This window comes from Vanellus vanellus, assembly GCF_965231255.1.
Source record: "Vanellus vanellus genome assembly, chromosome: Z".
In the NCBI taxonomy this organism is placed as follows: Eukaryota; Metazoa; Chordata; class Aves; order Charadriiformes; family Charadriidae; genus Vanellus; species Vanellus vanellus.
In genome coordinates, this window is record NC_138908.1 from 65,991,750 (window position 1) to 66,010,187 (window position 18,438).

General features: G+C 35.5%; 1 protein-coding gene across 1 annotated transcript in view; it reads right to left on the reverse strand.

The window, feature by feature from the left end:
- IPO11 (importin 11) overlaps nucleotides 1–18,438 on the reverse strand; it is an 83,270-nt gene that overhangs the window by 37,399 nt on the left and 27,433 nt on the right. The window contains exons 13-22 of the mRNA XM_082497011.1: nucleotides 17,173–17,220; nucleotides 16,439–16,544; nucleotides 12,371–12,497; nucleotides 11,203–11,236; nucleotides 10,983–11,023; nucleotides 9,989–10,105; nucleotides 8,153–8,266; nucleotides 6,991–7,106; nucleotides 5,345–5,421; nucleotides 581–660 (exon numbers count right to left, since the gene is read on the reverse strand). Coding sequence (XP_082353137.1) covers nucleotides 581–660; nucleotides 5,345–5,421; nucleotides 6,991–7,106; nucleotides 8,153–8,266; nucleotides 9,989–10,105; nucleotides 10,983–11,023; nucleotides 11,203–11,236; nucleotides 12,371–12,497; nucleotides 16,439–16,544; nucleotides 17,173–17,220 — 860 coding nt within the window. The remainder of the gene's footprint in view (nucleotides 1–580; nucleotides 661–5,344; nucleotides 5,422–6,990; nucleotides 7,107–8,152; nucleotides 8,267–9,988; nucleotides 10,106–10,982; nucleotides 11,024–11,202; nucleotides 11,237–12,370; nucleotides 12,498–16,438; nucleotides 16,545–17,172; nucleotides 17,221–18,438) is intronic.

Sequence of the window (18,438 nt, forward strand, 5' to 3'; positions counted from 1 at the left end):
GAAAAATAAGGTATTAGGCAAACGTGTTTTATATTTATGTATGTATTTCAAAGCCCAACACATTAGGGATTACCTATGTCCAAAGACCCGGCTTCTCTCCAAAGACCATATTCACTAAAATGCTCATCTTTCCTGAACTAATTAGTCTAATCTAAGCATTTAGCTTTTTTTTTTAATAACACTGCAGGTTTTTCAAACAATCAATCTCAATGAATTTTCTAATGAAGGTGTGAGAACAAGGCATAATAACACTAGACAATTCTTGCTAGAATTTATGTTCATAACTGTAATCTGGTAGGGTAATTAGAGTAACTGTTAATACGCTGCAGAGGACCTTCTCAGGTACCAAAGTACTAAATCAATCCACAAAACATTAATTCTAAATAATCTTTCTCAAATATGACATGATTGAGTGTCCACCATGTGCCATAGAAAGCTGACATTAGAACAATATGCTTGTATACATATAAATGAGTAAGAGTATAAATGTGCATACGATGTTTTCCAACATGAGAGAAAAAATGGTTTGCCAGTAGGTAACTAAGGTGCCAGTAAGAATCTTTATATAATGGTAACATACCTGTAAAAATTCAGATGATGATAAGAAAACATAAGCATTGATGATCTTAAAGCAATTTTTGAGGTTTTCTGAACTAAGCTCTGGAAAAAAAAAATAACACCACAATTCAGAACCTTGTCACCAAACTGAAATACAACTAAAAGGATTCTATTCTTTTTCATCACAGAGCTTCTAAGTGCCAGATGCCTGAAAACAGAAAAAAGTTATCTTAGATTGTCCTGGTTTGAGGGCCTAAACCATGACATAGATTCAGTACCATTCAGGTTCTGTCTCTCTCCCAGAGGGAGCACATTGGTTTTGGCTGGGGTAGAGTTCATTTTCTTCATAGTAGCTAGTATGGGGCTATGTTTTGGATTTGTTTTGGAAACAGTGAATGAAATCCTTGTTTTGCTTTGCTTGCATGAGTAGCCTTTGCTTTATTTATTAAACTGTCTTTATCTCAACCCATGAGTTTTCTCCCTTTTACTCTTCTGATTCTCTTCTGCATCCCACCATGAAGGCAGTGACCAAGCGGCTGTGTGGTGCTTAGTTATTGGCTGGGGTTAAACCATGACAGACAATAACAAGAGGAACGATAACAGCTCTCATGTTCTCAGATGGAAGCACTGGAAATCCTATGACCTCAAAAGCCAATGCGAATAAAAAATAAAAAATAGTCAAGTGTGATAGTGTACTAAGAAGATACTAAAGATGGAACAAATGAAACACGTACTTAAGAGACCTGCAATTACTGATAAGTGACCTCTCTAACATTTGAGCCAGTTAATGCTGAGCAGAAACAGAAATAAAAATTGCCGTTCTGATCTTCTGACCCAGGTGCCACGTCAAACAGCATTGAGCTTTAAGATTAAAACTCACTGAGCTTTAAGCCAAACCTTGAGTATTTCAGTAAGGAAAGCATATCTATTTATATCTAGTTAAGAGACAGATACACACAGGAGATGATATACAATAGCAGTTTGAAGAAAGAAAAAAAAGAAGTGTCCTCAGGCACGTAAGGCTGTTTAAAAAAAGTCACCCCAGAACATACATAAACAAAATTCATAGCAAAAAAAAGGTTTCAAAGTTTCACATGGAGGTTGATACTATTGTCAAGAGCCAACAGACCTCAGTGTCTGAAAACAAAACAGAAGACCAAAAAAAACTTCAAAGGGCTTGCTAAATTTTCTTAAAACCAGTTTGAAAGACAGACTGTTCTTGGTAAAGTAAGTGGACTTCTGCTCCACCACCAACATCCAATAAAATCATCATGGACAGCCAACAGGAAAATACTTCTATATATGTTTTAAATCAAATCCCTTACCAGATTAAACTAACACTAGCAGCTGGGTAAGACCTGGTATGTCTTTCATGGTGTACATGAATGCAGCCTCTATGAAAGCGTGCCTTACACCTAGCGATATTTATATACAAAAACTTGACAAAAAATATCACATGACAGAAGTATGGCTGGTTTTCGACTATAAGATCTGAAAAGCTCTGGGGAGTTTTAGCATTTTCTCTTCTTTTCCCTCCCACTAGAAAGAACATTAATGCTCCTGTTATCTGACATGGCCATGGGACAGCTTTGAATGCACAACTACTTTCATACCTCAGTGCTTGGACAGGTCATGTCTTGTTACCACTTATTTTGAATATTTGCATATCTTGACTTGAAAAGAGCTGATTTTTCACCTATCCATGCAATATCCTAAATCAAAAGATTCCAATACATCTATAAATTAGCTTTAGTAGCACATTAGTAGTGTTACACATTTCTTGAAGTTACTGAATTCTCCTTAGAGGTCTCTAGTTTTTTTTCCTCTTCCTGGATACAACCATATTTTAAGTTTCAGGCACTGATGCAGCAGACATATTATAAAGAAATGGCCATATAAACATGAAGTGCTACCGAAGTGCTACCAAGCTTTCCGTAACTTTCCATCTGTGGCTACTGACACAAAGGTTTTAAAATACAAGTAGCAAAATTGCAAGAAGTTAAGTTATTTCAGGCCAGAAGGAAAACAAAAACAAAAAACACAGATAAGACAGATGTCATGGAAACAACAGTATTTCAGTCACTGATCTGTGACAAAGCTCCATGTTTAGTATAAGCATTTTTCTAGAAAAATATCACCTTCAACTGACTACATTTAAAAAACAATTACGCATCATCGCTCTTGCCAGGTTCCCTGAATCAAATACATGTTTTTCTGAATAAACTAATGTGCTACTCTGAGTTGTCTTTGGGCTCAGAGGAATTATTCCAGTCCCAGTGACCTACTTTTTGCCATTACTTTTAAAAGTACAGTGCAGGCTCATTAAACCTGATGTTTCTCGAAACAGGTATGTCTTGACTTTGACCATATTCCCAACCTGAAATTGTATCAGATTCAGCTTTCATTTTAAGCAGTGTCAGTGCAGAAATGCATCCACCCTCAGAGAATTAATGTATTCCTCCATTCCACATTATTCAATCTGCTGCACCAAGAGATGGATTAAAGAACCTCTCAACCCCTCTATAGGGCAATTATATTTCAATAGAATTTAAACTTTAGCAGCAGTGCTGATACGAAGACCAAATATAACAATTATGCTGTGAATGGTTATTGGACATCAGTGATAGCACCACGATCTTTGAAGGAAGGTCAGTTATGCAAGGGAAATCAAGTCTTCGTATCAAATGTAACATTCTACTCCTGTATCTTTATGATTTAAGGACAGCATTGGTTATTCTAGAAGGCAAATCAAATTGATTTGTCCAACTGCTCTGACATCCAGTTCCAACAGTAGTAGTTGTCCTGAAATGGACATGAAAAGCTCTTTTCAGAAGGACAAATACATCTGGAAAGGAACAGCTACATATTACTGTCAGACTAGTTAAAAAAGAAAAATCAAAAAAAACATTTCCACATTTTTTCCCCCCTTTCAGTTGACTGCTAAAAATTAAAGAGATGTCACTGCACTAACATATACTATGGTGACATATGCCACAGGCCTGTGACACGGCCATGACAAAGGTATGTTCAAATGATGAAAAAGCTAGCATGAATGAACGAATCACTGACAAAGAAAAAAACACTTTACTATCACAGTGCCACGGCTATGTCATGTGGAGGCTATCCAGCTAGATTCCCCTGATGTAAAGAAGAGGGAATTGCAGGCAAAGAGCACACCAGAATGGTTTCCACTTTCTGGCAAAAGAGCTACCATTTTGGCATAGAGCAATCAAAATTTTTGATCAACATGACACTCAGAAAACAAGGTTCTCAGAAAAATGCTCAGGAATAAAGTAGTATCAGAAGTGTATATCAGGAAATCTGTCCAGGAAGCAGCTGATGTGTAATATGTTTCTGCCACTCACCCCCATCCCCAATAAAAAAAAAAAAAAAAACCAATCAGTTCGACATAAGTGTATTTGAAGCCTCACTTTATGGAAAACCTACCTAGCTTGACTATACTACTTGCTCTACCAGCATCATCCAACAGCTTTCATTCTTCAGAACAAAGAACATTCTCTTGAAGATACATTTTTTTCCAAAAAGAGACCATCACTGTTCTCCAGGATTCATTCACCTCAAAGGAAATTGTTACAAGTGTAGAATTTTCCTGAATACCTACACCTTTTGTTAGAAGAGTACGCCAAGATTTCCATTCATACTCATCTCTACCCTGGAAAGTATTGCATGAGGACTTGGGAGGACAGTGTGGGGAGAAAATAGCAATAGCAAATGTAAACAAGCCACAAATGCAGAGTATTTCTGAATTTAACTCAAGCAGATCAGCAGTGTGACACAACTATAAAAATCACAACCATTTGTATAGTGCAAGCTTCCTGTAACAGATGCTATCAACCACTAACACAGAAAAGAAGGAGGAAGGGTAGGTGTGTAGATGTGAATGAAAACAAATAGTAAGTATTTTGCAGCTACAGAACCTAAGAGGGACCTCTGGAGTTAAATACTAAAACGACTACAACACACTGCTTTCCTGCGCAGTTTTGTCATTAGAACTCTAGTATACACAGAGAAATAACAGAAGGCATCATCTTGCACCTACCCACCATGATGTAACTTTCTATTGATCTTTAGTCAGAATAAAATATTAAGTGCTGAAAACAATTAAAAAGCTAACCTTTGTAATTTTATAACCACATCCCTCCAAAAAAGGAATCCATTTGTTATATTACATTCACAGCCTACAAAAGCACAGCTAAAGATTTCATTAAACAAAAACATATTTACATAATTAAATTAAACCACAAAATTTTTATACTCCCTATAATTACAAAGCAAAAGCACCCCAAATACCCGTATTTCCTAAGCACTGAATCTTAATCCTCATTAATAAGTTTATATTTTGTCAGGCAAAACTACTGCTTTTAATTTCAGCGCTGCTTGACCAATACACAATAATGGAAAATCTAATAATGGAAACTTCAGTTCTTCTTGTAAGCAGAAGAGGAAAATATTCCATATAATCAATATCACTAAAACTCAGCATATTTGGTGTTAAATTTCAGGAACTTTTAAAAAGGAACTCTGAAACAATAAACTGAAATTTGTCTTATCTTTTGGGTACAAAGCAGCTTCAATTTATAAAAAAAAAAAAAAAAAAAAAAAGAGACCTAGGGTAAGTAGATGAAAGAAGATCTGAAAGTCAAACAATACATTTTTTAATAGTTAGAATTTTGCAAGCCCCCTTAGTTCTTGTAGCCATTACTTAATGTGTGAACGACACAAGCAGAAGAAAAAAACCCAGAAATGTTATTAGTAAAAGACTTACCAAGAAGGGCAGACATGTTCTGAAATATTCTCAGGAGCTCAGGTGTAAGACATGGACTATTCTCCAATGTCACTAACCTAAGAATAGATTAGGCAAAATACTGTAGATGATCTACGAATAACATTGAGCAATCGTTTTGACAGATCTAAAATACTGTAACTTCCAGTAACCATGTTTATGATTCTTAAATAACGTGTAACAATTACTTGAAGCACATTTCAAGTGCAGCAGTAGTCCTTACAACACACCCATAGATACAGGCATGGGTCTTGCTAAGGTACGAAAAGAAAGAAAAACATGCTACTACCTTTTTATAAAGACAACATAACCCCCAAAATGCAGCAGTGAGAATGTCTAAGTTCCCAACTTGGGAACTCAGAGAAGGGGGGTAGACAGGAATATTCATGGTGTAAGGACAAGGCATGTAATGTTCTTCACCTCTTAAGGAAGAGCTGTGGTGGCAACCAGCTCAAACTTTACTTTGTTGGGTTTTTTGGGTTTGGGGTATTTTTTAGGTCTGAAATGATGCCTTGATTACCATACATAAGAGTATAACTATATGCTCAGTGTTGTTTGTATCAATTTAAAATTCCTGAGGTCTGAAAACAGTAGCCATAAATTAATTATACTTAAAGCCACAGCAGCAAATTCCAGTTTGTTCCTAGATTTTAGGTGTGGGATTACTGTATTTAAATAACATTTCTGATTATGTAAATTATCTTAGCTGTTCTGCTCTAGATTCAGGAAGCCATTAGAGTCCCAACTGTTTCTGCCAGCTCCGTCCAGATTCCTCTGATGATCTAGGACACCTTAAAATATCATTCTTCTGCATAGGCATCAAAATAATAGTGCTGATCTTGAGGTTGTTAAGATAAAGTTCTGAACTGACACATTAAAAAGGCCCCTGTCTTAAATTTTGTGAAGATCTTGCACTTTGACTTGCCCCACCATCCAAAGCATTATAAATCCTAGTTTTGCTGCACACAGCATTTGTATGTTAAGTATTTGGAATTAAAATGCTCATCTACAATTTAGGTCAAAGGAATACCTCACTATTTCAAGACAAACTCAATATATTCCTATTCTGCAGGAAAGATGTGCTGAATTCAGTCTAGGTAACAGTTTCCTCCTCCTAAGTGTCAGCTGCACCAGAAACAAACGAGTTAGGCTCATGGCAAACTGATCACAGTGCCACTTCTTGTTTTACATTCAGTCACCAAATAGCTTGACATCTGGAAGATAACTTCTACATTTTATCCTTAAAAATGTGCTATCTCTTCCTGGAACCAGCTCTGAGAATCACTGCTCCCAAAAGTCAAGCATGTCAAATTGTTAGTTTAGCATGCACACTAGAGTGAGTCTAGATTTTTTGCCTTGCTGTTCATTATCACAACAGAAGTGTATCTTGCTATCAACTGCCTGAAAATGGATTACCTACTTAGTTATTTTTAATTGTGTTCCTTCAATTAACTTCCTAACCTCATGTGTTCTGAGAAAAGGTATGATATAGATTATGTCAAGGTAAGATAACAAGAACATATCAATTCTTAATACAGTCAAAGCTTTTTTAAAGTCTTTTTTTTTTTCTTCTGGGGATACAAAAATTACCATTTTAAAAACTAAAAACTGATAAAGTACATTCTTACCACAATTCTAAACCATCTTCCAGAAGATAGACATGTGGAGGCTGAGAAACATCTGTACTTAGCTGAATAACTGGAAGTAGAAAAGGATAGAGATTTTTGCTGTCTGTTCCCAGTCCCTATAAAAGTAAACAAAAAAATGTAAAATATTTCAAAAGCCTCAAACTAATAAATTTTCTCACAGATAAATTCTCAGGAGAAGAAAAAAAAAATCAAAGAGAAATACAAATAATGGGATGCGATACAAATCGATTACATAACAAAGCAGGCAGCTCAGAGCTGCTATTATCTCTGCTCCCTATAATATAAAAATAATGCAGAACAGAACATCAGAAAAGCTAGAAAATTTAAGAAGGGATGAAATAAAAGTATTTCTTCCCATATGCTATATAAAAATGTTGTAGAAATCAACAAAAGGACATAATAGTTATCAGAAGTCATGCAGGAGAAAGGTAATAGTAACAATGAAAGGGCTGGAATTCGAAATAAACAAAATTGCCTCAATAAAGTCAATGCCAACAACATCTTTGAGACATTAAACCTAACAGTTATGATTTAAACAAGAAATATTTGATGCTAATCTGAGTTAAAATGCAACTTCAAAGAACAGACAAAGTGAAACTTGTTACAGTGGTCCGTATTTGGCCTAGGATTTAAAAATGGCTCATCTTCACAGAAAGTTTGCAACCAAAATAGACTATCCACATCCCTGTGAACTGAATGGAAAGCAACAAGGAAACAGATGTGTCTGCACTGCAGAATCAAGTCTGAACCATACACAATGACTAAGAAGAGACCAACACTCCCAATGCCAGCTGGGAAATAAATACAGGAAGCCAAAAGCAGCTCTTTCACATAAAGTCACTAAAGGAGGTTCAACTCCAGGATTACAAAACACTCAAGAACACAACCAAATCTGCCTAAAGAACTGCTTTTACTGAACAAGCCCCTGGAAACAAAATAGTTAAGTGCTTAACATTAGCCATGTTTACCTCCACTATCAAAGAACCACATCTTTACTGAGACCGAAGAGCATTTAGAAATAGCCTATAAAACCAAGATGTACCTTAATTTTACATACACACACACACACACACAAGAACATGTAGGCATGTCTGAGAAAGAATTGTAGGAAATACCAATGTACGTGATTCTGAGCCCTTACCTGGACGAGATGGATTAAGGTGGTTAGAATGGCACACCGTAGCATATTGTGCTCCTCGCTCTGTTTCCAAAGGAGTGGTAAATACTGAACCAAACATCCTACATATGGTCGTATCTGAAGTTCAGAACACAAATTTCCTTCTTACTGTGTGAAACCAAGCCATTAATTTATCCCAAGCATAATTCCTGAAATATTTAAGAGCTGCTTGTCACTGTAAAAATACAGAGTTTGCTTTAATTTACTCCCCTTTCCTCTTCCTAAAACACCACATTACATATTCTGTGACTGAAGTAACTTCTGACTGCACAGTGGTTTGAAAAGAACGTATTACTTATGGTAACATTTGCACATGGCAATCAGGCTTAAGTAGTAAATAGAACACAAAAAATACTTAATTTGATAACCAGAGATATTTCACAGTATGCTAGGGATTGGAAGGGACCTCAAAAGATCATCTAGTCCAATCCCCCTGTCGGAGCAGGAACACCTAGATGAGGTTGCACAGGAAGGCGTCCAGGCGAGTTTTGAATGTCTCCAGAGAAGGAGACTCCACAACCTCCCTGGGCAGCCTGTTCCAGTGCTCTGTCACCCTCACTGAGAAGAAGTTTCTTCTCAAATTTAAGTGGAACCTCTTGTGTTCCAGCTTGAATCCATTACCCCTTGTCCTATCATTGGTTGCTACCTGGCTCCATCCTCATGACATTCCCCCTTTATATATTTATAAACGCTAATAAGATCACCCCTCGGTCTCCTCTTCTCCAAACTGAGTCAGACAGGATTCCTAAATAATGGTATCCTTTAAGATGACCAGAAACAGTCAAAAAAAAGCCAAATAACCTCTGAAGTTACCCATGCTTTGAAGAGGGGTTGGACTACATAACCTCCAGAGCTTTGTTCCAACCTAATTTTGTTCTATGATTCTCTACAACACAAAGAGGTTAATCTATTTGTCTGCTAAAGAATTTAATTAGGAATTAACCTAGAGACTCAGAGGTTCTTTCTCAACTTGTTTTTTTCTGCTACTTCTCCAGCTGATCTAAAATCCAGGGAAATCTGCTGTCATGTTGACTTTTCCTACAAGGGACAATTTGGAACGCGTCATTTGCCTCTGAGACAGGATTACTTGTAGAAAGAGGAAATAAGCTCAAGACCGTGCATTATCTCTGTCCTTAATACAGTAATACCACAAAAAACTGAGACAAAAGCAGTCACCAATTCATTTTTTAATTCTGCAAAAACATCTTCAATTTCTTATATATAAGCTGAAGAATATACTTTAACACTAAGAAGGAAGTACTAAAAATTCATAGTGTGAACTTGAAACTTTTCATGCAGTTAAAGGAGAGTGCTGCATAGGCAATCATGAGCCATACCAGTGTAAATGAGAAATTACAAATTTAATTGCATAGTCACTAAGAGCATGAAGCATTTTGTCCCCCAAAATGTCTCTTCTAATATAAGATTTAATAAAATACTGGTTCAGATATAAGATGAGACAACTAGAATAAATTACAATTAAAAAGAAGAAAATTGCAAGAGAAGCAAGATAAGCAAGGTAAAGTCTTTCTGTAGTCTAAAAGATGAGTCAATATAAAAAATACATAGTAAATAAAGAAGTAGTAACTAAGCAAGAACATTTTATACAAAAGATAAATGAGAAAAGTGAAAAGAGACCCAAGTAATGCAAACAATGCAGGCATCTACCATAACAATAACCTATTAATAAGTCTATTAATTGATGAAATTTTTCTACTATTTTTGTACAGGCCAAAACCATCAAGCCCTACTCTGTGTTCTTAGTACAAAGCTAGTGCTGAAATCTATATAAAAAAATACCTGCATGTTGACTCTTTCAATCACACAAGACAGAACGTGAAGAACATGCATTTTGGTGTCACATTGTGTTACTTCCTGAAGTAGCTGAAAGAGCAGTGTAAACATGGATTCCAGGTACTAAAAGAAAAACAAACTACAGATTAGACCATCAAAAATACAATTGGTGACATGAATCAGTGATTTTCCTTTACACTTAAAAACTCTTAAGACATCTATGAATTTTCAAAGACACAAGGTGTGCAAAATGTTACTCTTCCATTTTGAAAAATGTATACTAGCCAATCACTGCCTAAACAAGATAAATTCATATACTCTCTCACATAACAGTTCAAACGTGATCATTTTGAACATATACCATTTTCATGTTTTGCAAATGTAAACATGACTGCAGCTAGAATACTATAAACGTGAAGGCCATCTCTCCAGAAGGAGCACTTTGTTAGGGTCAAAGCAAAGGTATGGTCTTCCAGCTTTTGGGTTAGTAGATAAAATGTATATATTGAAAGGAAACAAACACCTTAAATAAATAAATCCCATGTATACAGCATAGATGCACTCTGCATTTTTTTTTTTGTTTTTTTTCTCAAGAGAGTTGCAGTTAAAGAAGTCATAATCAAATGAGAAGAAAAAGCATCTGCTAAGTCTGAGTGATCAAAATAAATGTTTGCTGTATTTATAGCTAACATTTCATTGTTTACCTTATGACAACTGTAATAACCACTGTAAAGAACACAAACATAAGAGACCAAGAAAGTCTATGTTTTTAAGGCTCTATTTTAACCACATGCTTATAGTTAGTATTTGTGTGAAACAGCAGGTTAGAAAGTACTGTGTGAAACAGGTATGCTGGAAAGGCACGTTGGTGTGGAAACACGTTTGTTAAAGACTTAATTTGTCTTAGCATGAAGAAACTTAGCATCTTATAACACATGGTACATATAGTACTAAACACAATGCTATGCTCATCAGCATGTGCCCACATAAATGCTCTTACCGGTAAGAACTGGTCAGTTCTGAACTCAAAGTCATCTACAGGTAAACAATCATTAAGGAAAAATAATACAGATTGCAAGTGGATACAAGACTCAAATAAGCAAATATTCCATGGATACACAAAAATTATAGTCTGAAGAATTTGGTAATAAGTCTAAAATTGTTTATTTTTTATTAACTCTGAATTAAGAACTAAAACACCTTTGCCAATAAAAGGATATTTAACTTCAGTGTTGTAGCTGTCTCGATACGGACCTGAAAGACAAAAGTAAAGAAGCACCACACAGATATCCATTAAACTTTTTGATTATCAACGTAACACCTGACAATATCAAATCACTTGCTGTTTTGGCAACTGAAGCATTCTATGTCTTCTGTAATCCTCTAAGAAACATATTTAGTTCAACTCAAACATTTTCACTTGCTTTCACTTTAGTATCCTTTACAGTTTATTTGGCATTACTAGAGTGGTACCACCTGGAGGAAATACTCAGGCAAAACCTTCATGAAAGTCAAGAAAGAATTAAACAAGAAGATATCCAGCCTCTGATAAACTCTTGCAATAGAGAAGTTTAATTTGGGATTATCTCATGGCTCACTGTCATCCAAAAAGTGCAGAATCAAATAAACTGAACAAGTTAGCATGTTCTTCCCTGGTAGATGTTCAGATGCTCAGAAAACATTAAGTGAAGACAGTCACAACATTGACACAGAAACACATCCTGCTCTGCTAAAGCTGTCTGGAATCACAGAAATAAGTGTTATGACTGCCAATTACTAATATTTAACCAACAAACTAGCTAGGTTTATTTGCTGGCTGCTAGTTTTGTTTGTTTAAAAATAAAAACAAAAGAAACAATCACAAAACCAGCTTTTCAACTCAATCTCACCTGTTGGTAAACTGCAATTGTAGCTTAAAACCATGGAATTGTACCCAACCAGCTTAGCAACAAATGCTGTTTATCATGTTCTTCCAGTAGATAACTATGTTGATGCTTAAATAATACTGTATACTGCAGGGACTAGTCAAAGAGCAACACTGTTTTATCTACACAAAGTGTTTGTTTATAAACTATTTCTCTGAAGAGACTTCACAACTTCATTCTTACAAAACCCAGACCATTGCTATTGCCATTCATCTTCCCACCAAAGCAATCACCTAGTGAACATCTTAAGGGCTTGTTTCATGTCTTTGACCTTGCTGTTCAAAATCTCCACAGTTAAACACCCCCACAACTTCCCAACAGATAACCTTTTGCAAGACACAACAGACCATAAGGTGTGATGTTAGGAAATTCTCAATCAAGTTTACACAAGGTATGGTATTTATATTTTGCCTGTGTTTATACAACAAACGTGTAATCCAAAACATTACTTATTTATACTTACCACTAAGTCCTGGTCTTGTAGCAAGTTACGAATTGCCTCATATAACATAGGTCTCAAGTCTGATTTGAATTTTACAGAAATCCACTGCCCAATCAGCCAAATTACTCGTCGGCGTATTGGTTTGTATCTTTAAAAGCAAGGAAAAAAATTGAACTCATTACTTGCTGTTCTAGAATATTTTGATGAAAGAGAAATCTAAGAATCAGTAGGAAAACATTATTCCCCGAAACAATAATTAAAATAATTAGTTTGCCAAGAACAACTTTAGAACTTTAGTACAGAAATCTTCATCAAAATTCTTCACCAGAAGGCTCAGGAAACACCAACAGTCTGAAAAAGATAACTTTCATCCTAAATGACTGAATCCTGAAGGTCTCACTAGAGGTACAGTTTATTCTGCACATAGCACACCAATAAAAGAAAGTAGAAATAAATCTTACATTTACTACTGCCATCACGGCATCTACTGCTTTCGCCATACTTTCCAGCAAGTTCCTTGGTATTCCTTTTATGTGTAAAATTTTAGGTCAGACGCAATTTAAAAATGCAAACTTAAGCACTGCGTTACGGCATCTGCCAGACTATTACATGTCAGTCTAAAACTACTCTCAAAGAAATAACATTATCTAATCTTGCACCACTGCAGCAGCAAAGGCACAAACCAAACAGCTTTCAAGTCAATGGGAAGAAGTAAGAACCAGAACAACAGTGAGCTGAATTGCCTAACATAATGACTGAGAAAAGCATTTCATAGAAATGCTATTTTTCTACACTGATTATAAAAGCTGATCAGGAAGAGTAGCTCAGATTTAAACGTTTAACTTACAGACATATAAAGTTAGGGAAGATGAACTCTATTCACAGAATTTTAACTAACAAGTTTTTGGCTTTGTTATCCAAAATGTATTTTTCATTTGATTAACTTCTACCTTACAAGCCACCAAGACAAATTTAAACTGAAGTTACTGAGGCTTCTTTACATTTATTAAAATGTGATTATTATTAAACAGTCCCATAACCATGAGATAATTAACAGAGCACACCTTCAGAGAACATGAAAGTTGTGGAAGTAGCATGTATACAGCAGTTCATCAGACAGGAAAGCAAAGCTATTGAGGAATAACACTCCAGTGTTGCCTGAGGTTTATTGAATGGTAGGTGAGCATGAACAACCCATATTGAAGCATAACTTAGACAAGACATTGCCTTACTAACATGTCCTTCTGTTTATTTGAGAAGTTGTGGTGATACAACTTTTTCCTCAGGCCTGATACATAACCTTGTAAAAGGCAGAATATTAAAAAATTAAGAGTTTTTCTTGAGATTGGCGTTGGATAGTTTTTAAACCAATATCACATTGAAAAAAGTTTTAAATTACATAAGCACATAACCGTCTGCTGACAGCAAGGATTTTCAGCTCTGGTGATATCTGTTGTACAATCCACACATCCTACCTGCGTCTTCGTATTCTTTCTCCCTGGTAGAGGATAAGATAAGAGTTGGGAGGTGGGGAGCGTTGGGTAGTTTTTTGTGGTTTGTCTGTTTGTTTTTTTTTTTTAAAAGGACTTAAGTTCCTAGAAACTCTTCTGCTCATATGTGCTCATTTTTGAGGTCCTACCTTTTCTACATTCACTACTTCTGGGAAAAGCTCACCTCTTAGAACATCATTGGCTTTTACACTAAGAGCACACTGATTAAGTATAAGCAGATTGAGCCTGCTGGACCTAAAGCCCACATGGGAAAAGTGACAATATTCCAAAATAAGGCAGCTTCTGTCGCAACAGTCACAGGACAGTAGCTTTAAGCAGTCTGAACAGCAGACATTCAAGTCACAAGTATCTTACTTGACACCGAAGTAGTAAGTGTCACATCGATCCTTCCTCTCTCAGCAGGAAAAGTTGTTTTAAGACCGAGTTATTGTGAAAAATAGTATTCAGTCAATCATCTTCATATTATGGAAAAGTTTCTCCTTAATCAGTACAAAACTAAATATTATGGCAACCGATAAATTTGGCAATGCAATGTTTCTAACAGTCTTAAAATATTTTTTCATTAATCCCATATATCTCCTATTGCTACAGTAATGGTTGACAGACTCACTATCAACAGACAATGAAACATTCAAAGGAAACAAAACCACAGCCAACTCTATGGTCACTGCTGACAACACAAAGGTTTGTGTTCCCAAACATGAAGCAGTTTGTGAAGGAGCATGCTTATCACTATGGGACATTCTGTGGGACAGAAGATCATACCCTCCAATCGCTTTATCTGAACTGCATATGTATTCCTGAAGCTGTTAGAGCAGCACTCCACTCAAACTACTAACACCATCTCCCTTATTGCCATGGTGGTCTCCAATGATGCTGGCAGTAGAAGCAGTTCAAGCAAATAAGACTTCAAACTTCTGGACAACTTCTACTGCAAACTTCTGTCCCCACAGGAATTTCATCCTGGGATATCACAAATCCCAACCAAATGGTTAGACCAGGTGTCTTCCCTATTGTAAATACAACTACATCAACTGCAGAAGACTTTTGTCAGTTTTACTTACGCTATATGGGTGGATAGCATAAAAATGCCAAGCCACCATGTGCTACAAATACCAAGGCAGCTTTATTTGGAGATCAGTGCTGGCGCAGCAAACACAACAAAGGATCAATCATATATGCAAGATCTCTTATTTTTTCCTGCTCTTCTGACATTTAGCCTAACCATTAGAGTACTTGGCCACTGGTAGAAAGCAAGATGAAGTTGAGATCATACAAAAAAAAAGAAAAGCCTAATGAGAAAAACAATAAAAACATTAGGAGACACCAGGTAAACAACTGCAGCAATTATCCTGTGACTCTGAAGTAAGGTTACATACACAAAAGTAAAGAATTATTTTTTTAAAAAGTATATTCTAATATAAAGAAGCATTTTAACATTTGTAAGTTTAGCAGGATCTTCCACTCTACATGAAATTTAACTGTATTTGTAAATAAACTGTTTCTAACTGGCAATTGTAAATGAAAAAAAAGCTGGCTAGCAATTCATTATGAAAAATCATTTACAATTTATAGTAGCTCCTACAGATATTAGCAAACAAATTATTTTATATTTCAGATATCAATTATGTCTGGTGAGATAAGTTACAAGTGTAGAAGCAAAATAATAGTAAAATTCTTCAAAGGATGTTAGGGTCACTGCTAATGACTCTGATAATAAATATAGGACATACTTATTCAGAGTCAAAGAGTGATTTGGAACTCATCCGATGAGGATTAGCATGTTCAATGGCAGTCACTGTCCTTCCTCTGAGGGAAGACTGGCAGTTTGAGGAACAGGAAGGAACACTCTCTTCTAGTCAGGTGTAAAGAAGGACAGCTCAGACTGTACTGAAAGGCCAAAATTGATCTTTCATAATACTCTATGATATCCACTAGAGAAAAAAAGGCTACTCAGGTGAAGGCCGTCCAAGTGAAGGGGACCTCGGTGAGAAAGAAAACCCACAGCAGATGGTCTATATAATATTCCTTATGTAGAATGAGCCTGAAATCACTCACACCTTACAACATAACCCAAATCCTTACTTCCCCACTTTATTGCTGGCAAAATTAACTGAAGAGTGAGAGAGGGCTTGTATATAAAATAGTAGAGAAGAACAAATCACTATTTTGTCTAAGCTACAGTTTTACAGAGATTATTTTGACAGATTTCAGTTGGACTTTGCTGCCTAAAGGGCTCTGGGCTCTCAGGGGGCCTAAAAATCTTTCTTCAAATGAGCAAAGATGGTTGTCCTGAGAAAGTTTACACAACTCAAATACACACAATAATTGTAATATTTTTACAGAAACCTGGAAGCTTCCACCACACTAATTTAAACATTAACAGAAACTGTCAGGAACACTGTCACTTCTGTGATTGTATCAGTCATCTATACATATTTTATACCTCTGTTTATTGAGTGGATCTGTTTAAATATTGAGTGTTTTTCTAGTCTGCAATTATTAGATATTGTCTTACCAGATTTATAGCAACAGTTCATATTTAAGTGATGAAGGCGTAACAAACCAAGGTGTTTACCTGTTATGAGAAACCTGTAGTTCTGCCAATAGTTGATTTTTAAACCACTGATCAAAATCCACACTATCAAATAGTTCATAAGCAGCCAATCCAACCGCATTATACACTGGGGAAAAACAACAGTTATGCTTATTGTCTGCTTAAATGTTTGATCTTTAATACTAAATATTATAATGAAAGAATAAATAGTAACATAATCAGAAAACAAAACTAAAGCTTATCTCTCTGAAGAAAGATATTATCAGACCATGGCAAAGGGAACTCTGGAGGAAATTATGATAAAAGAGTGGTACTACAGAACAACATTCAGGCTCTTGAAAATAGTTAATTTAGAATAAGATCTCCATTGTTCTTACAACATCAAAAATGGTTCCATTGGAAGTCTCAGACAATTATTTTATTTTGACATAAAATCCTCTTACTTCTAAAACGGACAGAGTACCTACATGGAAGCACTGTAGCTCATTTATTTGTAGAGGAGACAAGACAGGACAGTAGAGGAGATTGTCTAAGGTTTGTTTCACAAAAAAGCTGAAAAAGGCACCATATTTTTACGTAAGTATTTTGAAAACTGAAGACTGACATCAAGTGAAAGGATTTAGTAAGATTTAGGTCCTACATTCCAGATGTCTTAAAACAAATATCTTGCAAGATAATCATATATTTTTTAAGAAGTTAAGCACATACACAAAAGCAGCTCTGTTACTTCAAAGGTAAAGTAAAATCTAATTTACCAGCATCTTTAATCAGTATAGCACTGGTATCTTCCACATTGGTAGATCCTACAAGACAAAGTTAAAGTAAAGAAAAAAAGCGTAACTAAAACAAAGACCACAAGCAACTTCACACTATATACACTTTAAATAAGTATGTTGTGAATTAAGACTGCTTCACTATTTTTGTTTTATTCACAAGTTTAGTTATTTAAGTTTAAAAAAATTCTTCAGTAAATATACTAAAAATCAAATCTCTTTCACATTCTATTTTTGACTGACTTCTTCGGAGCTGAACATTTTTAACATCAACATGCAAATAAGTCAGAAGCATGTATTTTAAACGAACAGACTCAAAACCTGCAAATTGCTGAAGACTGTCGACCACACAGTACCATCTCCAACAGAGTCCTAGACCAAGTTTCTATTTACTTTATATACGTGTGCATGTGTACTTACAATGTGTAAGTAAAGATTTTCCAAAGTCATATGAATTAGTGAATTCTTAATATCATCTAGTACTTCAACAGTAACTCTCAAGTTGAAAACATCCAGAAATGGCTACTAGAGGCTTCAGGAGGAAAAAAAAAAGTATGCATGTACATTTTAGCATGGAAGTATTAGCTTCCATAATGCTTTAAAAACAAAATAACTGTGAACCCTGTTGTAAGGAACCTTTTACCACTCCCAGTATCACAGCACAGCAAGCCATCCCAAAACTTCTGTACACAAAGTGTTCTATGAAAAGATTCTGTGAAGTCAGAAACCACCCTCAAAAAATTAGTATTTATTTTTATTTAATAGAATCTACTGATCCATTCTGATAAGTTTGAATATAAAATATTGTAAGTCAGGTGAGATACAAGCTGAAGAAACAAGTTAAGCTGAAATGCCAGGGAAAACAAAGCAGCAGCTACCACTCATTATCTTTCATGGCCACTATATAACTTAGTTTGGGGGTAAAGAATCAGAATAGAATAGAAAGAAAACCTGAATCATTCCTCATCTACAAAGACTTCAGTCTTCATACAGAAAACCACTAAATTTTTTTAAGAGACTCTTCAGATTTGGAAAGTTCTCTAGACTCTCCCAAATGACAGCATAACTTGAATTTTTTTTTTAAAGTTTTTTTTTTCCCCCCCCCAGGATTTTTGCAGAGACACGGCAGAATTACCAAAACTGCCTTGCAACATTTGAACAGGAAGTTCCCAATAAAACACAACCTACAGAATTTACTAAGCTTGTTGACTATTCTCAAGAAAGTCTGAAAACTCCTGAAAGTAGAAA